The sequence below is a fragment of the Terrapene carolina genome, unplaced genomic scaffold (assembly GCF_002925995.2).
Source record: "Terrapene carolina triunguis isolate 2854851 unplaced genomic scaffold, T_m_triunguis-2.0 Scaffold236, whole genome shotgun sequence".
Classification (NCBI taxonomy): Eukaryota; Metazoa; Chordata; order Testudines; family Emydidae; genus Terrapene; species Terrapene triunguis.
Window position 1 is genome coordinate 17754289 of NW_020664587.1, and position 19080 is coordinate 17773368.

Below are 19080 nucleotides of genomic sequence, written 5' to 3' on the forward strand. Positions count from 1 at the left end.
CTACAGCGGCACCTGCCAGTATTTCAGCTTCATAATCACCTTTTGAAAACAGGTTCTTCTTTGGCCTTGCTGGGTGAAGTCCCCACACAAGCAGAAAAGGAAACAATGAAACTGAACAGACGGATTGCTTCTTTTTTGCATTTGTCAGCAATCAGAAGTTTCTCTTTAGACTTCATGCTGTAGCAATCTTTAGTGTTACATGTAATGACAGTAGGTAAGTATCACACAAGGAATATTTTTAAGTTGAGGTTTTTGCTCCAACATTTATTTAGCTACCTGGGGAATAACTGCAGTGTGTAATTAACCACAAATACTCAGACACATTTTTTTATTAAAAAAATATATTTCCTTTAGCATACAAAAAGTCCACAAGTGCTGCTGCTGGCAGCTCTCCCCGAGCTAAAGAAGAAAGTCCACATCTGTCTTTTTCCACTTATCTTCAGTTTATAGCCCAGCCACTGTTTCAGCTGCTCCATCAAGTCCACTTTCATACGCCAAGGAAGCAGCAGGGCCACTCACATTGGGTGCCAGGCTTGTTTGACTTTTAACAGACCACTTAGCTCATAGCAGAGAGCCAGGGAAACCCCTGCACTGGGCTACCTCATTCAGCAAATCCAGCTTCTTCATGGGTATCCTGAACAGGTATTATCCTGGGCACCCAAAACTAATCATTCCATACAAATCCTCTGGTGTTTTCTCTCTGCAAGCTGGTTAGCAATAGAGCCCCTCACAGAGTCTCCAGAAAGGAGACCTTCAGAAGAGTGTCTAAGTTGGGAGGAAAGAAAAGAAGCCATTAATGTTGCACTAAGTGTTATTTTTGTCATCACACACACACACACACACACACACACACACACACACACACACAACTTCCCCGCTTATTACCAAGGACCAACGGTGAGTAACCCACCACCAACACAATATCTTAGGAGGACTGGTCAATGGGATACTGAACCTTTTGCCTCTATTCAAAGGCCCCAGGTTCCAGTCAGCTCCAGGTTTGCAGTGACCAAGTTGTTACCACACAGTGATTGTTCGGTGGGTCTCAGTCCAGCTCCCAGAGGACAGATGGTATCCCGAAATGCCAGTACTAGATGATAGACATTGTTGTGGCTGCATGGACTCACAGGGCTGGGAGGGACCTCGAGCGGTCTCTAGTCCAGGCCCCTGCACTCATGGCAGGACTAAGTATTATCTAGACCATCCCTGAAAGGTGTTTGTCCAACCTGCTCTTAAAAATCCCCGATGGAGATTCCACAACCTCCCTAGGCAATTTATTCCAGCGCTTAACCACCCTGACAGTTGGGAAGTTTTTCCTAATGTCCAAACTAAACCTCCCTAAGCCCATTGCTTCTTGTCCTGTCCTCAGAGGTTAAGAAAAACAATTTTTTTCCCTCCTCCTTGTAAAAACCTTTTACATACTTGAAAACTGTCTTCTCTTTTCCAGACTAAACAAACCCAGTACAGTATAGGTTCAGGTGATAAACAGTTGCCTTCAGTCTCCAGGGCCACCACACCAGCCCCTTTCAATAGCACTAAGCTCACATTAAGAGGTTTAAGAGTTGTTATGAAAATACCTTGAACCATGTTTCGGCTATTGTGCTTCAAAATCCTCTCCCAGGACTGCGGCAGGGTTTGCATGTCTGGCAAGTTCTCATATCTGATTTGGAGGAGGAGGAGTTTACTCTCCAGGTATCTTTCTGGAAGGTAAGGATTGAAATGTGGGGCCAGTGGGAGGTCGGGGAGAGAAGGAAACACAAGCAAGCTGACTTCTTAGGAAATTATGAGCTCTAAAAGAGAGAGTAGTGCCCCATTGTAGCCCTGCAATGCAACTCCCCCTCCCACCAGGACATGCTGAGAGAGCGTGAATTGTTGTTCCTTGTCAAAACACACTAACGATAGTCACCCCAAGTCTCTAAGCTCCTTTGCCCTCTATGGACTGTATTTTCTAAATTCTTTGGGAAATTCACTTATTAAAAATTTCCCCTATTCGTCTCATTTCCCTTGGCCAAACAGCAGGGCCAGGAGACTGACTCCTGAAGGTGGGGGCAGGAGCAATCTGACAGAGCTGTCCATCAAGATCCTTGGTGAGGTTTTATTGTGACCTTATTGGTCACCAGCTGATGACAACTCACAAATAAAGAAAGGTAAATCCAGTTCTGTTGACATGAATCAAGACAACAACCTCCTTGACCCTGTTTGAGCGACAAACTTTTAGCTCTTCTAGTGAAGGATACACATGTCGGTAATATCTCTCAATATCATGCAGCCATTCCAACATGTCAGCCAGCGAGGGGATAAGAGCAGTACGCTGCACCAAAGCCTCAAAACCTAGCACATCCGCATGCTGCTCATAGAGTTGGAAAACAGTGCCCACGTAGCCACTAACTACATCCCGCACTTTCTGCAAGTCAGCTCTGCGAAAACAGAGAGTAATACTCAGGGCTGTGTTTTCCAAAGGGTGGCCTCATTTACTTTGTACCCCAAAATTAATTACATGGACAAGTCTAAATACTTGCTTAAAAAAAAAAAAAAAGTGCTTCACTCTGCAGTGACAGTTTGGTAAGTTGAACAATATGCAGTACATGTAACCTGAACTGGAACTAGGGAACTCATGCGAGGAAAAGGCAAACCTATGTGGCTACGTAACTGATCATATAGAGCATGTTGCTGAAAGCGTGAACAAATTACATAATTTAAAGAGACGTAACTTGAAATCTAATGAGTACTATTAACGTCTCTAAATTATTAAGTATTACACATGGCTGAGACCCCTGATAATTCTTGTGGTTTTACAATGATATATTTCTCCTTTTTTAAAATGCTCATCCCACACAAACTTCCAAGATTCTGTGAGAAAGACTGACACAGAACGAGGACAAAGGGTGAAAATGAATATTTAACAATACTCGGCCAGATTCTTAGCTATTGTAAATCAACAAAGGTCCAACAGAACTCAATGGGGCGACACTGATTGACACCAGCTGAGAGTCTGGCCCACCATGTAAAGTCAAAGTCAACAAACTGAAAGGCAGGGGGAATTTTTTTTTGCTCATCACTTTCAGTTGTTATGATTTTACTTATTGTTAGAACAAGAGGTACAACATTTCCAGACAGAAATGTGATGCTTAGGTTGACATCATCACCTCTCCTGCAGATGTGAATTCTGCAAACAGCCCAGAAGGGGAATCCCACCTCTCTCAGCACGTTTGCCCAAGCTTTCATAATGCTCACAACTTTCAGGGTCTTGACACAACAGCCTCTTACACTTTGCCCCCCAGTTCTTCCAGCAGGGTCTCTGCTGCACAGCGCTGCTTGTACTTTAACTGCTCTTCCAGATCCGGGAAGCCTCGCAGTGGTGTATGTGCAAATGTGACCTTCTGGCAGGCCTGCATCTGCTCCGCCAGATTGCTGAGGGAGCTCAGGAGAGGCTTACAGTCGGTCAGCGCCGTCTGCCAAGCCTCTTGCTGCTGCTGTATGGCCTGGAAGCACTTTTGCAGCGACTGATGAAGGACCAGGATGGCTGAGCTCTCTGACATCCTCTTATAGGCAGACCTGGAGCTGCAGGAAGAGAGAGGCTCTGGTGATGGGAACCACACAGAAACCTGCAATAAGCACACACAGGTACAGAGACCCTAGGGCTGAGGTCCCCCCTTCCAGTAAGCAGCCACTGTCCACGCTCACCATCCCCCTCCACAGACCAGCGCCACTGGCTGAGGAGCACAGGCCTCCAGGGGATCAGGCAGCTCCTAGACAAGAGTTTGCTCTAGAAATGGAAAGGCGGGGGGGGGGGAAGGGGGGAGATTCGGGGTGGACTGCTGCTTATGGGGGTGAGCCCTGTCAGAGGTGGGGGAAAGAGAGGGAAGGTCTCCATGCAGGACCCAGGGGAGGAGGGGAGCAGGGCCCCAGGGGGTGTCTCCATGTGGGGCCCATGGGGGGGAGGGAGTGTCTCCATGCAGGGCCCCTGGGGGGGGGGGGGGGGCGGGGGGGGGGGGGGGTCTCCATGCGGGGGTCGGGGGAGAGGTTGAAGGGGTCAGGCTAACCCCAGGGTCCTCCCTTACCTGAGCCCTAGACAACGGTAGCCCTGGGCAGCGTAGCCCCTCAGACCGGAAGCGAGGCCGGCTACGCCAGCGACGGGCGCTCGCGCGAGGCGGAAGTCACCTGGCTCCCCAGGGCATGCTGGGAATTGTAGTTCTCGCTCGTGCTCCGTTTTCTATTGGCGGAGGGAGCGCGTGCGCGTTTCTGCGCCGTCCCGCCGCGTCGCTGATTGGGCGTTCGGGTTTGAATGTAGTTGTCGGGGCTCGCGCGCGCGCTGGGGACGCCAGGAGCGAGCTGGTGAGTGGCGAGGGGCCCCGGGGGTCGCTGCCGGGAGGGGATGTGGGCCCGGGCTGGGCCTGGACGGGGCGCGGGGGGGCCGCTCGGAGGAGATGGGGGTTGGGGGGGGGGATCGCAGAGCGGGGGTGGGGGGGGGCCGGGGGGGGGCCCGCTGGGGGGGGACATGCAGACGCCCCCTTCTCCCTTCCGTCACGTTTTCGCCCCCCAGCCGTTGTCCCTCCGCCCCAGCTCTCCCCGAGCACAGGGGTCGCGAGCTGCCAGCTCCATGCCCCAATGACATGACCCCCCCCGTTTTAATTCGTAAGGGGTCACACTCAGAGGTGACTGTGTGAAAAGGGGTCACCAGTGCCACAGGTGCCCAGGCAGGGCGCTGGGCAGGTGGTTCCCAGCCGGCTTTGTCTACTCCAGAGAGAGGTGATGTGGATTGGGGCGGGCTGGGGCTTGTCCTGACCCGTCCTCACTTCGCTGTGGGCCTGTTTAGGATCAGCCCTATGTTCAGACAAGCCCCTGCCAGGCTTTCAGCCCCAGGCCACCAGTGGTGCATCTGCTGCCTGGCCATGGTGCTGGGGAACCACTCCCCTGTGAGGGGCGCCAAAGCAGGCTCTCTGCTGTGACTTGCAATAGTCTCAGGAGCCCTGGTTTTCAATAGGGATAGAGCAGCAGTAGCTCCCAGCATCCCAGAAGACTAGGGGCCTCTTGTCTCTGACTGGCAAGTGTTCCCTTCTTGTATGAACCCAACCAACTGTTTCCGTTCTGCCGCAGAGCTCCATCCGACACCATGGCACCATCCAGGAAGAAAACAGCCAATGGAACCAGCAAAAACAATGTGAAGAAGAAAAAGCTCGCTGCGTTTTTAAAGGACTTTGACCGTGAAGGTAACCATTGAATTCATTCATAAAACTTGTTTTCTACAAAGGCTTCAGGATCCTGAGTTGTTTTCCAGGTTAATTTAATGCTGGTGAAAGTTATTGTCTTGACAACCCTGGAGACTGACACCTCAGGACACTGAAGTCCTGTACAGGCAGGACAGGTACAGCACAAAAGCCATAGCTTTGATCCAGAAGGATGACTTTGAGGGATTTGAGAAGGTGGTTTAATCCTTGATGCTCATGCCATCCTTGCCCTTTCCTGAGGGCTAGTTGTGATGAGTATGCTGCAATGTTGATGCGAGTCTACTAGGAACTAAACTAATATGGGACATAGGAACTCTTTTCAGAGGTCACTGGCAGCTGTCAAATGTTAATATTGGGTGCTTGTCAATCGGATATTTAGAGAGACATGGTACGTGAGGTAATATCTCTTATTGAACCAACTTCTGTTGGTGAGAAGCAGGCTTGCGTGCTTACGTAGAGCTCTTCTTCAGATCTGGGAAATGTACGCTCAGTGTCACAGCTAAATACAAGGTAGAACAGATTGTTCAGCATAAGTAGTTAATACATATTTCAAGGGACCATTCAATGTGAAGTGGCCCGTTAATACCTTTCCCGTTATTGTGGGGAGGTTTAGTGGGTTATAGATTGTTGTAATAAACCATAAATCCAGTGTGTGTGTATTCAGGTCATGATTTTTAGTATCTAGCAAAGTTATGAATTTAAGTTCCCAGGCTCGTCTTTTGAAGGTGTTGCACAGGTTTCCTTTGAGGATGAGGACTGAGAGGTCAGACATATTGTGATGTGGTATTTTTGTCTTTTATCATTTTTCTGTGTGAGTTCATTCAAAAGCATAGTGATTGCCTGGTTTTGCCCACATAGTTGTTACCAAGGTACATTTAGTGCACTGGCTGAGATACACCATGTGTTGTGATAGGCATGTGTAGAAGCCATGGATTTTGAGAGGTGAGGTGTGTTGTAAGGGGTGTTCATCATCGCAGCAGCGGAGATATGTCTACAGGTTTTGCATCTGTTGTTCTGGCAGTGTCTGGTGCTGCTTTGAGTTAGTGTGTCTTGGTCTGCGCAAAACTTTTTTCTGATGATGGGATTGGGGGGTTGTTTGAAGGCCAGAAGAGAGGGTTCAGGAAAGATTTCTTTCAGGATGTGGTCCCATCAAGTATGTGTTGTAATTGTTTAATGATACCTTGCATGGGTTCCAATATGGGTGGTAGATGACAGTCTGTTCCACCTTGTGGAATTCTTCCACCAATCTAGCTACTGCCTCTTGGGGAACTGGATTGCCTACACCAATGGGCGAAACCCTCTTGTCGGTATAGGGAGTGTCTACGCAGAAGCACTGCAGACATACAGGCGAGTCTCATCTTACGCGCATTTAACATGCGCGAATTCAGCTTTGTGCGGTCGGCAAAAACAAAAAAAAGAGAAAAATTACAATTTAAATACTAACAGAGAGTCCTGTGGCACCTTTAAGACTAACAGATGTATTGGAGCATAAGCTTTCGTGAGTGAATACCCACTTCGTCAGACGCATGTAATGGAAATTTCCAGAGGCAGATATAAATATGCAGGCAAGAATCAGTCCGGAGATAACAAGGTTAGTTCAATCAGGGAGGGTGAGGTCCTCTGCTAGCAGTTGAGGTGTGAACACCAAGGGAGGAGAAACTGCTTTTGTAGTTGGCTAGCCATTCACAGTAGCTTTGTTTAATCCTGATCTGATGGTGTCATATTTGCAAATGAACTGAAGCTCAGCAGTTTCTCTTTGGAGTCTGGTCCTGAAGGTTTTTTTGCTGTAAGATGGTTACCTTAACATCTGCTATTGTGTGGCCAGGGAGGTTGAAGTGTTCTCCTACAGGTTTTTGTATATTGCCATTCCTGATATCTGACTTGTGTCCATTTATCCTTTTACGTAGTGACTGTCCAGTTTGGCCAATATACATAGCAGAGGGGCATTGCTGGCACATGATGGCATATATAACATTGGTGGACGTGCAGGTGAATGAACCGGTGATGATGTAGCTGATCTGGTTAGGTCCTGTGATGGTGTTGCTGGTGTAGATATGTGGGCAGAGTTGGCATCGAGGTTTGTTGCATGGATTGGTTTCTGAGTTAGAGTTGTTATGGTGCGGTGTGTGGTTGCTGGTGAGAATATGCTTAAGGTTGGCGGGTTGTCTGTGGGCGAGGACTGGCCTGCCTCCCAAGGTCTGTGAAAGTGAGGGATCATTGTCCAGGATGGGTGGTAGATCACTGATGATGCGTTGGAGAGGTTTAAGCTGAGGACTGTAAGTGATGGCCAGTGGAGTTCTGTTGGTTTCTTTCTTGGGCTTGTCTTGTAGCAGGAGGCTTCTGGGTACACGTCTGGCTCTGTTGATTTGTTTCCTTATTTCCTTGTGCGCATATCGTAGTTTTGAGAATGCTTGGTGAAGATCTTGTAGGTGTTGGCCTCTGTCTGAGGGGTTGGAGCAGATCCGGTTGTACCTCAGCGCTTGGCTGTAGACGATGGATTGTGTGGTGTGTCCGGGGTGGAAGCTGGAGGCATGAAGGTAGGCATAGCAGTCGGTGGGTTTTCGGTATAGGGTGCTGTTAACGTGACCATCACTTATTTGTACTGTGGTGTCTAGGAAGTCGACCTCCTGTGTAGATTGGTCTAGGCTGAGGTTGATGGTGGGGTGGAAGCTGTTGAAATTGTGGTGGAATTCTTCCAGAGTCTCCTTCCCATGGGTCCAGATGATGAAGATGTCATCAATGTAGCGTAGGTAGAGAAGGAGCGTGAGTGGACGAGAGCTGAGGAAGCGTTGTTCTAGGTCAGCCATAAAAATGTTGGCATATTGTGGGGCCATGCGGGTGCCCATGGCGGTGCCACTGGTTTGGAGGCATATATTGTCACCAAATTTGAAATAATTGTGCGTGAGGATAAAGTCACAGAGCTCAGCAACAAGTTGTGCTGTGTCATCATCAGGGATACTGTTCCTGACAGCTTGTATTCCATCTGTGTGTGGGACGTTTGTGTAGAGAGCCTCCACATCCATGGTGGCTAGGATGGTGTTTTCTGGCAGGTCACCAATGCATTGTAGTTTTCTCAGGAAATCAGTGGTGTCACGGAGATAGCTGGGAGTGCTGGTGGCACAGGGTCTGAGCAGAGTCTCCACATATCCGGATAGTCCTTCAGTGAGTGTGCCAATTCCAGAGATGATGGGGCGTCCAGGATTTCCAGGTTTGTGGATCTTGGGTAGTAGATAGAATAACCCCAGGGTTCTAGGGTATGTTGATTTGTTCCTGTGTTAGTGTAGGGAGTGTTTAAATACTGTACCTGTAGTGCGAGCGATTCCGCCCGCCATTACACTCAATGTAATTTTGACTATACGCAATTTTTGCTTTACGCGCTGACAGCGGAACGTAAGCCCAGCATAAGGTGAGACTCGCCTGTATCTTTATACAGTTCAGTTAATTTTCTACCATTGGCTCACAGCAAATGAAAATATAAGTGCTCAAAAAGGCTCATTTGGGAAGAATGAAATAGATTTGATCAGAAAAGTGTGTTCACAAGGGAGTAGATTTTTGCTGATATTCAGAGAAATATAAATTCTAGCCCTGATATGTAAATCCCTGAATAACATTTGTGTTCTATGTAGTAATCAATCAAAATCCTTCTTTTTTTCTTTTAGTCCAAACGAGAATTGATCAGCTACAAACAAATGGGCAAAATCTTCTCAAGGAATTGGATAATCTTTATAACATAGAAAACCTCAGACTTCCTCTAGCACTGAGAGAAATGAACTGGCTTGACTACTTTGGTATGGTCCATCCACTCCAATATGTATTGACAAAATAGTTCAAAAATTTACTAAATGTAGAGCTATAAGTGAGTTTATAAGTCATATTCATCCAGTTAGTGGACTCTGTTTAGTGACATATCCTAGTTGCATGATTTTCAGAAACGTAATTACTATTTACATTGCTATCTATAATGACATTAAATTATTTCTTTTGTAACACATCACATTTAAAGTCAGTATATTGGATAATTTTATTTGTATGAAAGTGCTAATTCAAAATAAGGCTTCAAATGTTTTTCCTTTGGATGTCTTAAACTCACTGGCACATGAGGCACGAGGTGTGGCACTGGGTTAACTGGGTGCAAAATCATGTGTTTAAAAAAAATCTTTGGGAACAAGAAGAGGCAAATTGAATATCCTATCCATTCATAGACAGCCACAGATTTTCTGTTTATGATAAATCCTGCTTTCCCACTAGTTTCTTTATCTTAAGCTGGGCATTAACTGCCAAGAAATGCTATTTGTTTGGATGTTTATTGTTTAAGTCTACCCAAGTATTGAAACTTTAATATTGCATAAATTACTCTGGTTGTACATTGATAAAAAATGTTCTGTCTCCAGCTAAAGGAGGAAGTAAAAAGGCTCTAGAAGAAGCAGCAACGGTAGGTAACATACATCTAGTGTAGCTCCTAAGTCAAATCGAAACTTCTTTTCTGGTACTACTGTATAATGTTTTTAGGAACCCAATCTTTATTTAAACCATTGCATCATTTTAAGAGTCTTAGCACAGCACTTGGTGAAAGGAATAAATAAGACATGTAATGTTTGTAGTCTCTCCTGTCTGTCCAAAGTGCTAGCCTTCTCCTTAAATTATTTGGTTTATGGTAAATCTTGACACTCCTTTCTCCAAGGTACATATCCAGTCTCCCTTGCAGTGCATTTTAATGACTATTGAAACTCACTTCATTGTTATGGCTGCCACCTAACACAGACTTCTCCAGAATCTTTACTGAGGCCAGGGCTACACTCAAAAGTTAAGTCAGCTCAGCCACATCACTATGGCATGTGAAAAATCCACACCCCTGAGCCACATAGTTAAGCTGACCTAAGCCCCAGTATAAACAACCCTTGGTTGATGGAAGAATTTTTCCACCACCAAGCTACTGCCTTAGAGACATGGATTAACTATGCTGATTGGAAAACCCCTCCCTTTGCTGTAGTGAGTGTCTACTCTGAAGCTCTACATGGCTCAGCTGCAGCGTTTCAAGTGTAGAGAAGCCCAGAGTCTGAAGCACTTGGTAACTGGAAGACTTGTTCCTGAATTCTGTAACTACCTCTTTGCTTGTCTTACTCAGAGGCTTCTCGAGTTTCAGAAATTGACCTTGTAATTCAAGCTGTGTCTCGGCAGTTGATGGTGGGTGTCTGCCTTTGATTTTTAAATAGCAAGTGTCCTGACATCCTTTCTCTCATGGCCCAGATAGCTGAACGTTTTCAATTTTAGCAGTCTTCTTATAGGAAGCCATTTCTCTGCAATGAAATCTTGGCTTGCCTACCAGTGATACTAATCAACTAAACAGACTATCAATTAAACAATATTTCCTTACTGTTATCTTGCCCTGCCTCACTCACCAGAGAATATGCATTTCTTTGTAAACCAGAAAACTGCTACGTTGGGATTGGACTGAAATGTTTGGGGGTTGGGAATAGCTGTAGTTGTTGAATAAAGCCCTTCAGTACTAAATGCTATGCAGGTCCTGCAAGCTGTTACCATTTCTAAAATACTGGGGAAGTGTGAACACAGCAAAGTGTAAAGCAGCATAGAAGAATTTTTATTGTAAAGTAATTATGGGTTTACACTGCTGTTTGCAGGCAGTTAGGAATGAGTTAGTTCTTTACTAATAATACACATGGTATTCTGATTGCTTTTGGTTTTAGGCAGATTTGGAACTATCAGAAATAAACAAACTTACAGCAGAAGTTATCCAGACGCCTTTCAGAATTGTCAAGAAAGGTCAGTTTGTTTACAAGCATTGCTGAATGTTCTGGGTGCAATCAATAGCGGAATGTTTTTTCGTTCCTTATGGATCTTGTTAACTATCTTCCAACTCTCATTAAATGGCCTAAATAGGTTTCAAAGAAACAATTGTTGCTTCAGTCTATGTGATGTTAAACATCTGGAGTGTGTTAACTTAGATTTGCTAAATCTTATAGAAGTGTTATTCACATTTGTTTATGCCTTCCATAAAACCCCTTTCCTTATAAAATCCTACTTTATCTCTATATAAGTATATAACTACTAGTTCAATAACTTTTTTGTCAAACAAACTTCACAACTGTTTTCTTTTCACCCTACCTGTTCGTGGATAATTTAATATGCTTCTAATTTTTTTCAATTTGGACACTATTTTCTCCTTCTAGCTGAAAAATCCAAACAGGATATCGATGCCATTGAAGAAGAAACAGAACTTAGTTTGCTCCCTGTAGCTAAGAAGAGGAAACAGGATAACAAAGCCCTTGAAGAATCAGAGCCAGAACATGCAAATGTTAATCCCAAAACAGGAAAGGTAAATAACTGATCTATTGTGGTGATGGCCCAGGTAGGAAGTGAGTTGACTGTTGATCGAGGTGATGCTTACAGACTTGCTTGCCATAGACTAGCTACTCGTTTTAATCAGCATTATAGGTTTATATAATCTTTTTATTTTACATTTGTAAAATATAACTTTACAACTAGTTTTATTTTGCAGAAGAATATGTGTATTTCTCCTCTGATGCAACTTAAATCACATGACCATCTGAAAATCTTATCTATTCTATTTGTAATATCCAAGATGACTCTAATGGGAAGAGAGATATTTCTCATTTTGTTTTCTTGTGCATTTGAAAAAGTTCTCTGTGTAGTCTCTTTCACTGTTTTCCCTCTGTACTGTAAAGTCAATTTTCCTAGTTTGTTTCTGTGTGAAAGACCACACATTGGGGAGAGAATTTCTTTTAAAAGGGGAAATTGTGTAAAACCACAAACTGTCAGGGGACTTAATATATATTTTAATATATTTTGTGTCTCTCCAAACCTTCAATGAGAAATTGTAGTTTCCCCCTTTGCTTCATAGCCTGAATTCTGTTTGTCATGAGATCAGAGTCCACGTGATATGTGAGTGCCTTAGATAGATTCTGTTATAAGGTAGAATCAAACCACTGCTGAAAGTGTAAAGAAACATTTCATATCCCTTTTCTCTTAAATTGTATGTTAAACTTCCCTCATGTTCTAGGAGCAGGAGTCTCTTTACCCAAGACTGCTCTAACTAACTACTGGAACTTTGATATCTATGGAAAAGAATTCTGCACAAATCCCTGTGTCTTCCCCAGCTCAGCTCTAGGCTATGATAAAGCCAAGACTCAAAAGGGAAAGGTTTTCCACAATTTTGATCATCTGAGCAGGGGAACACTGAGTCTTGTTCTTCAGGTCCTGTTACCAGTGTTAGTTCAGTTATGGGAACACTTCTTCAGAACTGGAGGTGAGCTGTAGTTTGATCAAGAAACAGTAAATAATTCACTGAGTTCTGTGTGTTCCAGGTGAAGACATCAACCAAAAAAGTGCCAGTTTCGAAGAGCAGAAGAGCTCCATCAGCGAGAGTGAAACGCATTAGTAAAAGGTAAGAGTCTGAAGTGGTGTGAATCCCTCTTCTTCAGTGTGGGGATGGAAAGGGGAGACCAGAAATGATATTGCCAAAGTAGCCATGGTTGGAGTGGATGGATGGAGGAGGGAGTGATCTGGCTGACAAGGCATACTGTTCTGGAGGAGCTAACAAAGGTATGGTAGGGGTAAACGGAGGAGTTCTACAGAGGGCAGTCTCCAGTCTCATAGTAGGGTGAGGTGATTCACCAGCTATTCTCTTTGGGGGCGTGTGGGGTTTTACACTGAATCAAGCTGTCATAAAACTGCAGTCTTTGCTGCCATGTCAAGAGGCATTACCTGAAATCAAGAGAAACCTCTAGTTTCCAAATACCCTCACATTGTTCTCAGCTTTTCTAACTAATAAAACAGATGGTCAGAACTGATAAGCAACTGCTAAGACGATCTTTTAAAAGGGCATCATCTTATCACAGCCACTCTCTTTGAGCAGGTCAAGCAAAAATAACTTTGTCACTCCAGCCCTTGGCCGAGTCCCTGATGCCTGCACATGGGGAAGGACCTCCACTGTCACCCCTAAGTTTGATTCCAGGTGAGTGTGCATTAATTAGCAAAGCCACGTAACTGTGTATTTATAGTATCCTGCAAAATGTCTCTATTAAATATCAGCATTTGCCAGGTGTCAAGGCATCTAGTGTGTCTTGCCATTAGTCTTGCATGAGATAAGACAGAACAGTTGCAATATAGATCAGCTTGTTACCATTCTGCCCCATGGCAGTGGCTGTTCATATCTGATGCATGTTCTAAGAGCCATAATATAACACTTCACGCATTCAAAGTGCTGTAGAAATATTGACTAACCTTCACAACCCTGAAATATTAAGGATGAGATAACTGAGGTAGAGAAGTGCGATTATTTGACTACTATTTAGTAGAGTGTCACCAGCGGAGCCAGGATTAGAATTTGAGACTTCATGATTCCGTATTCATTTGTGCATGGCTTACTGTGCTCAGCCTTGTACTGTGCAATCAGCAAAAAAATTTGTTCGAACTGTCTCCACACTGTCCCTTCTCCCTCTCCTTTTCCCATTTTTCAAACATGTGCATCTGATGTGAGCAAAATTACTAACTGTGGTATGTAACCTATTGCTTAAATCAGACTCTGTACTTGATGAGAAGAGGATAGCTAATATAACACCAAGTTTTTAAAAAGGCCCCGGGGCAATCCTGGCAATTACAGGCAGGTAAACCAACTTTAGTAACAGGCAAAGAACAATGATCAGATATGTTGGGAAAGAGTCAACATGGCCTTTGTAAAGGGAAATCATGCCTCACCAATCTATTAGAATTCTTTAAGGCGGGTGGTCACAAGCACGTGGACATGGGTGATCCAGTGGATTTAGTGTACTTGGACTTTGACAAGATCCCATACCAAAGGCTCTTAAGCAAAGTAAGCAGTCATGGGATAAGAAGGAAGATCCTCTCGTAAGTCAGTAACTGGTTAAAAGATAGGAAACAAAGGGCAGGAATAAATGGTCAGTTTTCACAGTGGAGGGAGGTAAATAGCAGGATCCTTCAATGATGTATACTGGGACCAGTGCTGTTCAACATATTCATAAATGATCTGCAAAAGGGGGTGAACAATGAGGTGGCAAAATTTGCAGATGTTACAGAATTATTTAATAGTTAAGTTCAAAGGGGACTGTGAACAATTGCAAAGGGATCTCACAAAACTGGGTGACCAGGCATGAAAATTGTAGATGAAATTTAGAGTTGATAAGAGCAAAGTAATGCACATTGGAAAACATAGTCTCAGCTGTGATGGGGTGTCCATGCCACACAAGGCAGAGCAGGTTAAATTAGGTCAATTAACCTGGTAGACTGCACCTGGGAGGAGACTTAGGCTTGATGGACAAGCACTAAGTGAAGATGGAGCCCAGCTGGGCAGGGGCAGGCGCAGGCTGAGTTCATATAAAGCCAGCAAGCTGAGAACACCAGGGAGCTGCAGAAGTAGTCTGCAGTCACTCCCTGGGAGGAGGAAGTTTGGGTTGGTAAACTCAGAGCGGGGGGAGCCAGAAGATAGAGCAAAGAAGTGGAAAGAAGTCCAGGGAAAAAGTAACAGGGAGCAAGCAGACCATAATTGCTGGACATAGGGTCCCTGGACTGGAACCCAGAATAGTGTGTGGGCTGGGGTTCCCCTTCCTGCCACTGGGAAAATGGCACAGGGCCTGGCCTTGGATGGGAAGACTGTCTGGAAAAGACAAGGACAGCTGATCCAGTGGGACTTTGATACCCTGGAAGGGGAGAACTACATAATGACCTGGCTAAGGGCTGAATCATGAAGAGGGAGCACTACATGTCCTGTAGAGTGAGGGGGGATGCAGTGTGAGCCACCAGTCGGGGGGAAGGGGAGGGCGGCATCAGACCTTAGTGGAGCTAATACCCAGATGGGGCCACAAGGAAGTACCCCAATGGCAAGTGGACCTGTGACACCAACTATATATACAAAATGGTAGGGTCTGATTAACTGTTCCACTCAGGAAAGATCTTGGAGTCATCACGGATAGTTCTCTGAAAACGTCTGCTTAATGTGCAGTGGCAGTCAAAAAAACTATCAATGTTAAGAACCATTAGAAAAGGGATAGAAAGAAAATATAATGCTGCTATACAAATCCATGGTACATCCACACCTTGAATACTGCGTGCAGTACCAGTCACCCCATCTCAAAAAAGATATATTAGAATCAGAAAAGGTACAGAGAAGGGCAACAAAAATGGTTAGGGCTAAGGAACAGCTTCCATATGAGGACAGATTAAAAAACCTGGGACCGTTCAGATTAGAAAAGAGATGACTAAGGGAAAGATATGATAGGGATCTAAAATTTCAAAAGGAAGTGCTTTCGTTTTTAGGGTTGGGTGCTTTCGTTTTTTTAAACCCCTTGGGCCTGATTTTTAGAAGTGCTTATCGTTCTCAAGTAAAGCTGTAGTCTGTGGGAGCTCATCATTTCTGAAGATTGGGCTCAGGATATCTGGAGCTATGCACATAAAGCCAGAGTCTGCTTTTGAAATGTTGGCCTAAATATGTCAAATGTCTTCTCCGAATTAGCTCTTTCCGTGTAAAATATGGAATATTAAGATGACTACAACACATCACTTAATAGCCTTAGGTTTTGGCCTCAGAGTTTTGATTGACTAAGAGCCAGAAGCCTGTAGTCCCACAGAAGAGGGTAGATGGAGGTCATAACTAGAAAAAAGAAGATAAGATAAATCATGTCCTAGTTTAATCAGAGTTTTTTTGTCAGTACAGTTGGTTTCTGACAAGCTCTATTGGTTTTGCGCTTCAAGTTACACATTTTTCTCCAACCTTCTGTTTCCCTTGAAAATGAGATGTTTGAAATCTCTAGTTGGGGAGAATCTCAGGAAATGTACTTCTGATCGTTTTAATTGGCTGGAATAAATTATTCATCAATAACTTGGGAATGTCTTTCAGGCTTTTCAAGACACCAGGTCTACGCACGCCTGCAGCACGTGAACATGTTTACATAGTCTCTGCAAACGGCAGCCCTCTTGCTAACAGCAACGATGTCATCATTACAGTCCCTGTCGGAGGAGGGGAGGTAAAGCAGAAAGTTATTAAAAATGTAGGGAAATATTTTAGTGGGTTTTGAAGTGCACCAAATGCAATTTAAAATAATGGTTGATAGCAATATGTGCCATGGTGCAATACAGCAAAGGTGTGAGATGAGTCTGTGGTCTCTATTTGTAACTAGTCCTGTTTTATCAGTAACCTTATGCTGTTCCCAGGAAGTGGGTCCATCACTTGCTATAAAAGCAGTACATGGTTCCCTGCTCATAAATATAGTGGTCTATCAATCTTTCTAATATATAATCCAGATGCTTCAATCTTGTTTGGCTCTTTCACTGATTTCACTTACAAACTCACATGTACCAGTCTGACACAGTTGAACAGTAACTGAGACTTGTGGTCTTTTCTGTACAGAGCATTCGTTTAGCAGCCAGTGAGCTGACCAAAAGGAATTTGAGTCACCTCAATCCAGAGACCCTGGGAATTATGAAGAAGCTATCAGTAAGTCAATATATACTTGGCTATGAATTGAAACGGGTCTGTTGTGGTGCCTAGCATTGTCATTGTTCCTGTAGCTAAGTTATTGGGCCGTCAGTATCCATTAGATTCTGTCTGTCATCTTTCTTCTTAAATTCTTTTCCTCTTGTGTCTGCCTGGATCTTGGCGCACCCAGAAAATACGGTTTTACACAATGTGGGTCTGTTCAGCTAATCAGTAAAATACACAGACTTGGGGCTTACATTCAACTGGGCTGTATACAAACAGTGCTTTCATTAGTGGGAGAGAGCTACTGGTAGTGCTTAGGATTTAATTCAAGGGTGAACATGCCCTCCGTTTTTTCCAGTGTAGGTGGCTTTAAGATGGGGGTGGGCAAACTTTTTGGCCCGAGGGCCACATCTGGGTATGGAAATTGTATGGTGGGCCATGAATGCTCACAAAATTATGGGTTGGGGTGCAGGAGGGGGTGAGGGCTCCAGCTGGGGGTGTGGGCTATGGGGTGGGGATGAGAGGTTGGGGGTGCAGGAGGGTGCTCTGGGCTGGCACCCAGGGCTTCGAGGGCAGGCGGGGTTTCAGGGCTGGGGCAGGGGGTTGGGGCGCGGGAGGGGGTCAGGGGTGCAGGCTCCTGGCAGGACTTACCTCAAGCAGATCCCAGAAGCAGCAGCATGTCCCCCATCCAGCTCCTATGTGGAGGCGTGGCCAGGCAGCTCTGCACGCTGCTCTGTCCATAGGTGCCGCCCCTGCAGCTCTCATTGGCCGCAGTTCCCGGCCAATGGAAGTGCAGGGACAGCGCTTGGGGCAGAGGCTGGCTGCCCCTACACGTAAGAGCCGGAGGAGGGACATGCCACTGCTTCCAGGAGCCACACAGAGCCGGGCAAGCCCCCGGCTGGAGTACCGGAGTAGGGCAAGCCCCGGACCCTGCTCCCCAGAGGTAGCTCGAGGACCGGATTAAAACGTCTGGAGGGCCGGATGCAGCCCCTGGGCTGTAGTTTGCCCACCCCTACTTTAGGATATGGCAGCATGTGTTCTTTACAAGTGCTATTTGTTAATCTTTCTCCTTTTTAGGTTCGTCTTGCACAAGCATGCAACAGCACGAACACCCAAAGATGAAATTTCAGGGATACTGACTTTCTTTGTAAATCTGGATCATCAATTTTAGGACTACAACCTGAATTCTTACTCTATTGTTTTACCTTTCTGTTACACGGTGGAAGTTAGGAACAGATTTTCAGCCTGTAATATATAATGTGATTAGAATAGGTTGACTTCTTTTTGTACAGAAAAAAGTACTTAGTTTCCTGTTTCAAGATAGCTAGCTACACCTTGGCCTTGGATCCTCCTGAGTGTATGAGAGGATACAGCTGCCCTGCAATCTGCAGAAGATCAAAGCAGTAGGACCTATTGGATTACAGGTGTGATTGACAAAAGTTGTATCTGGTTTTGGAGCAAAAGTGGTGGAGCTGCTCATTGCACTTATTACCAAGCAAGTCTTCTGTTTGTTGATGTTGTCGTTGAAAGGCGCTAGTTAGTTGTATTCTAAGAGCTGGAATATGAACCTCAATTACAAGTAATTAACAGGGGGGTGCTAAAAGAACATTTTGTTGCAGACCAGCTAATGAAGCTGCCACAGGTGACAGGGGTACAACGAATCCTTTGTTTTGTTCTTCTCACAGCAGCCACTGAACTTTCGATCCTGCTCTCCAGTTTACAGTGAACAATGTACTTGAAGTCTTTTATTGTACATCCTACTGTTGTTTTTAAAGAAATGAATACACTGGTGTGTTCTTAAACCCATAATTTTACTGAGTTTTAAAGCTTCTGTCTACAAAAACAATCATCTAGACCTCCAATCCTCTAAGGCACATACACTTACTGGTGCAAGTCCCTTTAGAGTGGTTGGAGACAGCCAGTGGAGAACTCCCTCTGCACAGGGGAACTCTACTGCTTCCTGCACTAGCTCCTAGGGAAGAGATGGGGATGTGGCAGAGTCAAGTTCCACTATGTCTGGGTCTCCACTGGGATGTTCCCTGCATTCTTTTCATGAACCAAAAAAGTTTTACATAATAAATACTGTTTATAGATGGAATAAAATTAGTTACATATTCATTGACTTTTACTGTTTTAGAAAATTCCTGCTTCGCTTAATAGCGCATGGACAGCACTGATGCATTAGAATGGTCAGTGTCTAGCACCTTTCTCTTCTCCAGCATCTCTGTGATGGAAAAAGCCAGAAGCACTTCATAACCTCTGTGTAGGAATCATTTGACTGAAACCTGGCCTGGAACAACAACAACATCTGTTCTGTGTCTTTACACATCGTTTGCAGAGTTCTGAAGAGTAACTTTAAGAATCCAGAATAAAAGTTCA

At 44.8% G+C, this 19080-nt stretch overlaps 2 protein-coding genes across 3 annotated transcripts; one reads left to right on the forward strand and one right to left on the reverse strand.

The window, feature by feature from the left end:
* Window positions 1–233: 233 nt before the first annotated feature.
* Window positions 234–4141, reverse strand: CUNH1orf109 (chromosome unknown C1orf109 homolog). Its single transcript, XM_024202902.3, has 5 exons — window positions 4062–4141; window positions 3268–3561; window positions 2238–2417; window positions 1578–1696; window positions 234–765 (listed from the first exon to the last, which is right to left on the reverse strand). Exons 2-5 carry the CDS (start codon window positions 3537–3539, stop codon window positions 728–730), a joined length of 609 nt encoding a protein of 202 aa, XP_024058670.1. The 5' UTR covers window positions 3540–3561; window positions 4062–4141; the 3' UTR covers window positions 234–727.
* A 121-nt stretch (window positions 4142–4262) lies between these two features.
* Window positions 4263–18510, forward strand: CDCA8 (cell division cycle associated 8). 2 transcript variants are annotated; one of them, XM_024202940.1, is made up of 11 exons: window positions 4263–4335; window positions 5098–5210; window positions 8888–9016; window positions 9620–9660; window positions 10934–11009; window positions 11417–11562; window positions 12572–12651; window positions 13123–13221; window positions 16120–16246; window positions 16630–16716; window positions 17779–18510. In XM_024202940.1, the coding sequence occupies exons 2-11, from the start codon at window positions 5114–5116 to the stop codon at window positions 17821–17823; spliced, it is 927 nt and encodes a 308-aa protein (XP_024058708.1). In that variant the 5' UTR covers window positions 4263–4335; window positions 5098–5113; the 3' UTR covers window positions 17824–18510. The 2 variants fall into 2 exon arrangements, with proteins under 2 accessions (XP_024058708.1, XP_029768521.1); XM_029912661.1 differs by lacking the exon at window positions 4263–4335 and having other exon boundaries at window positions 4642–5210.
* Window positions 18511–19080: the final 570 nt, after the last annotated feature.

Coding starts and splice junctions, on each gene's coding strand:
- CUNH1orf109 (XM_024202902.3), bottom strand. CDS start 3,539: ATGTCAGAGAGCTCAGCCATCCTGGTCCTTCATCAGTCGCTGCAAAAG. Junction 1,697..2,237: donor GAGAGATATTACCGACATGT/GTATCCTTCACT, acceptor CCTTCCAGAAAG/ATACCTGGAGAGTAAACTCC. Junction 766..1,577: donor TAGCCGAAACATGGTTCAAG/GTATTTTCATAA, acceptor CTCCCAACTTAG/ACACTCTTCTGAAGGTCTCC.
- CDCA8 (XM_024202940.1), top strand. CDS start 5,114: ATGGCACCATCCAGGAAGAAAACAGCCAATGGAACCAGCAAAAACAAT. Junction 9,661..10,933: donor CTCTAGAAGAAGCAGCAACG/GTAGGTAACATA, acceptor TTTTGGTTTTAG/GCAGATTTGGAACTATCAGA. Junction 11,563..12,571: donor TTAATCCCAAAACAGGAAAG/GTAAATAACTGA, acceptor TGTGTGTTCCAG/GTGAAGACATCAACCAAAAA.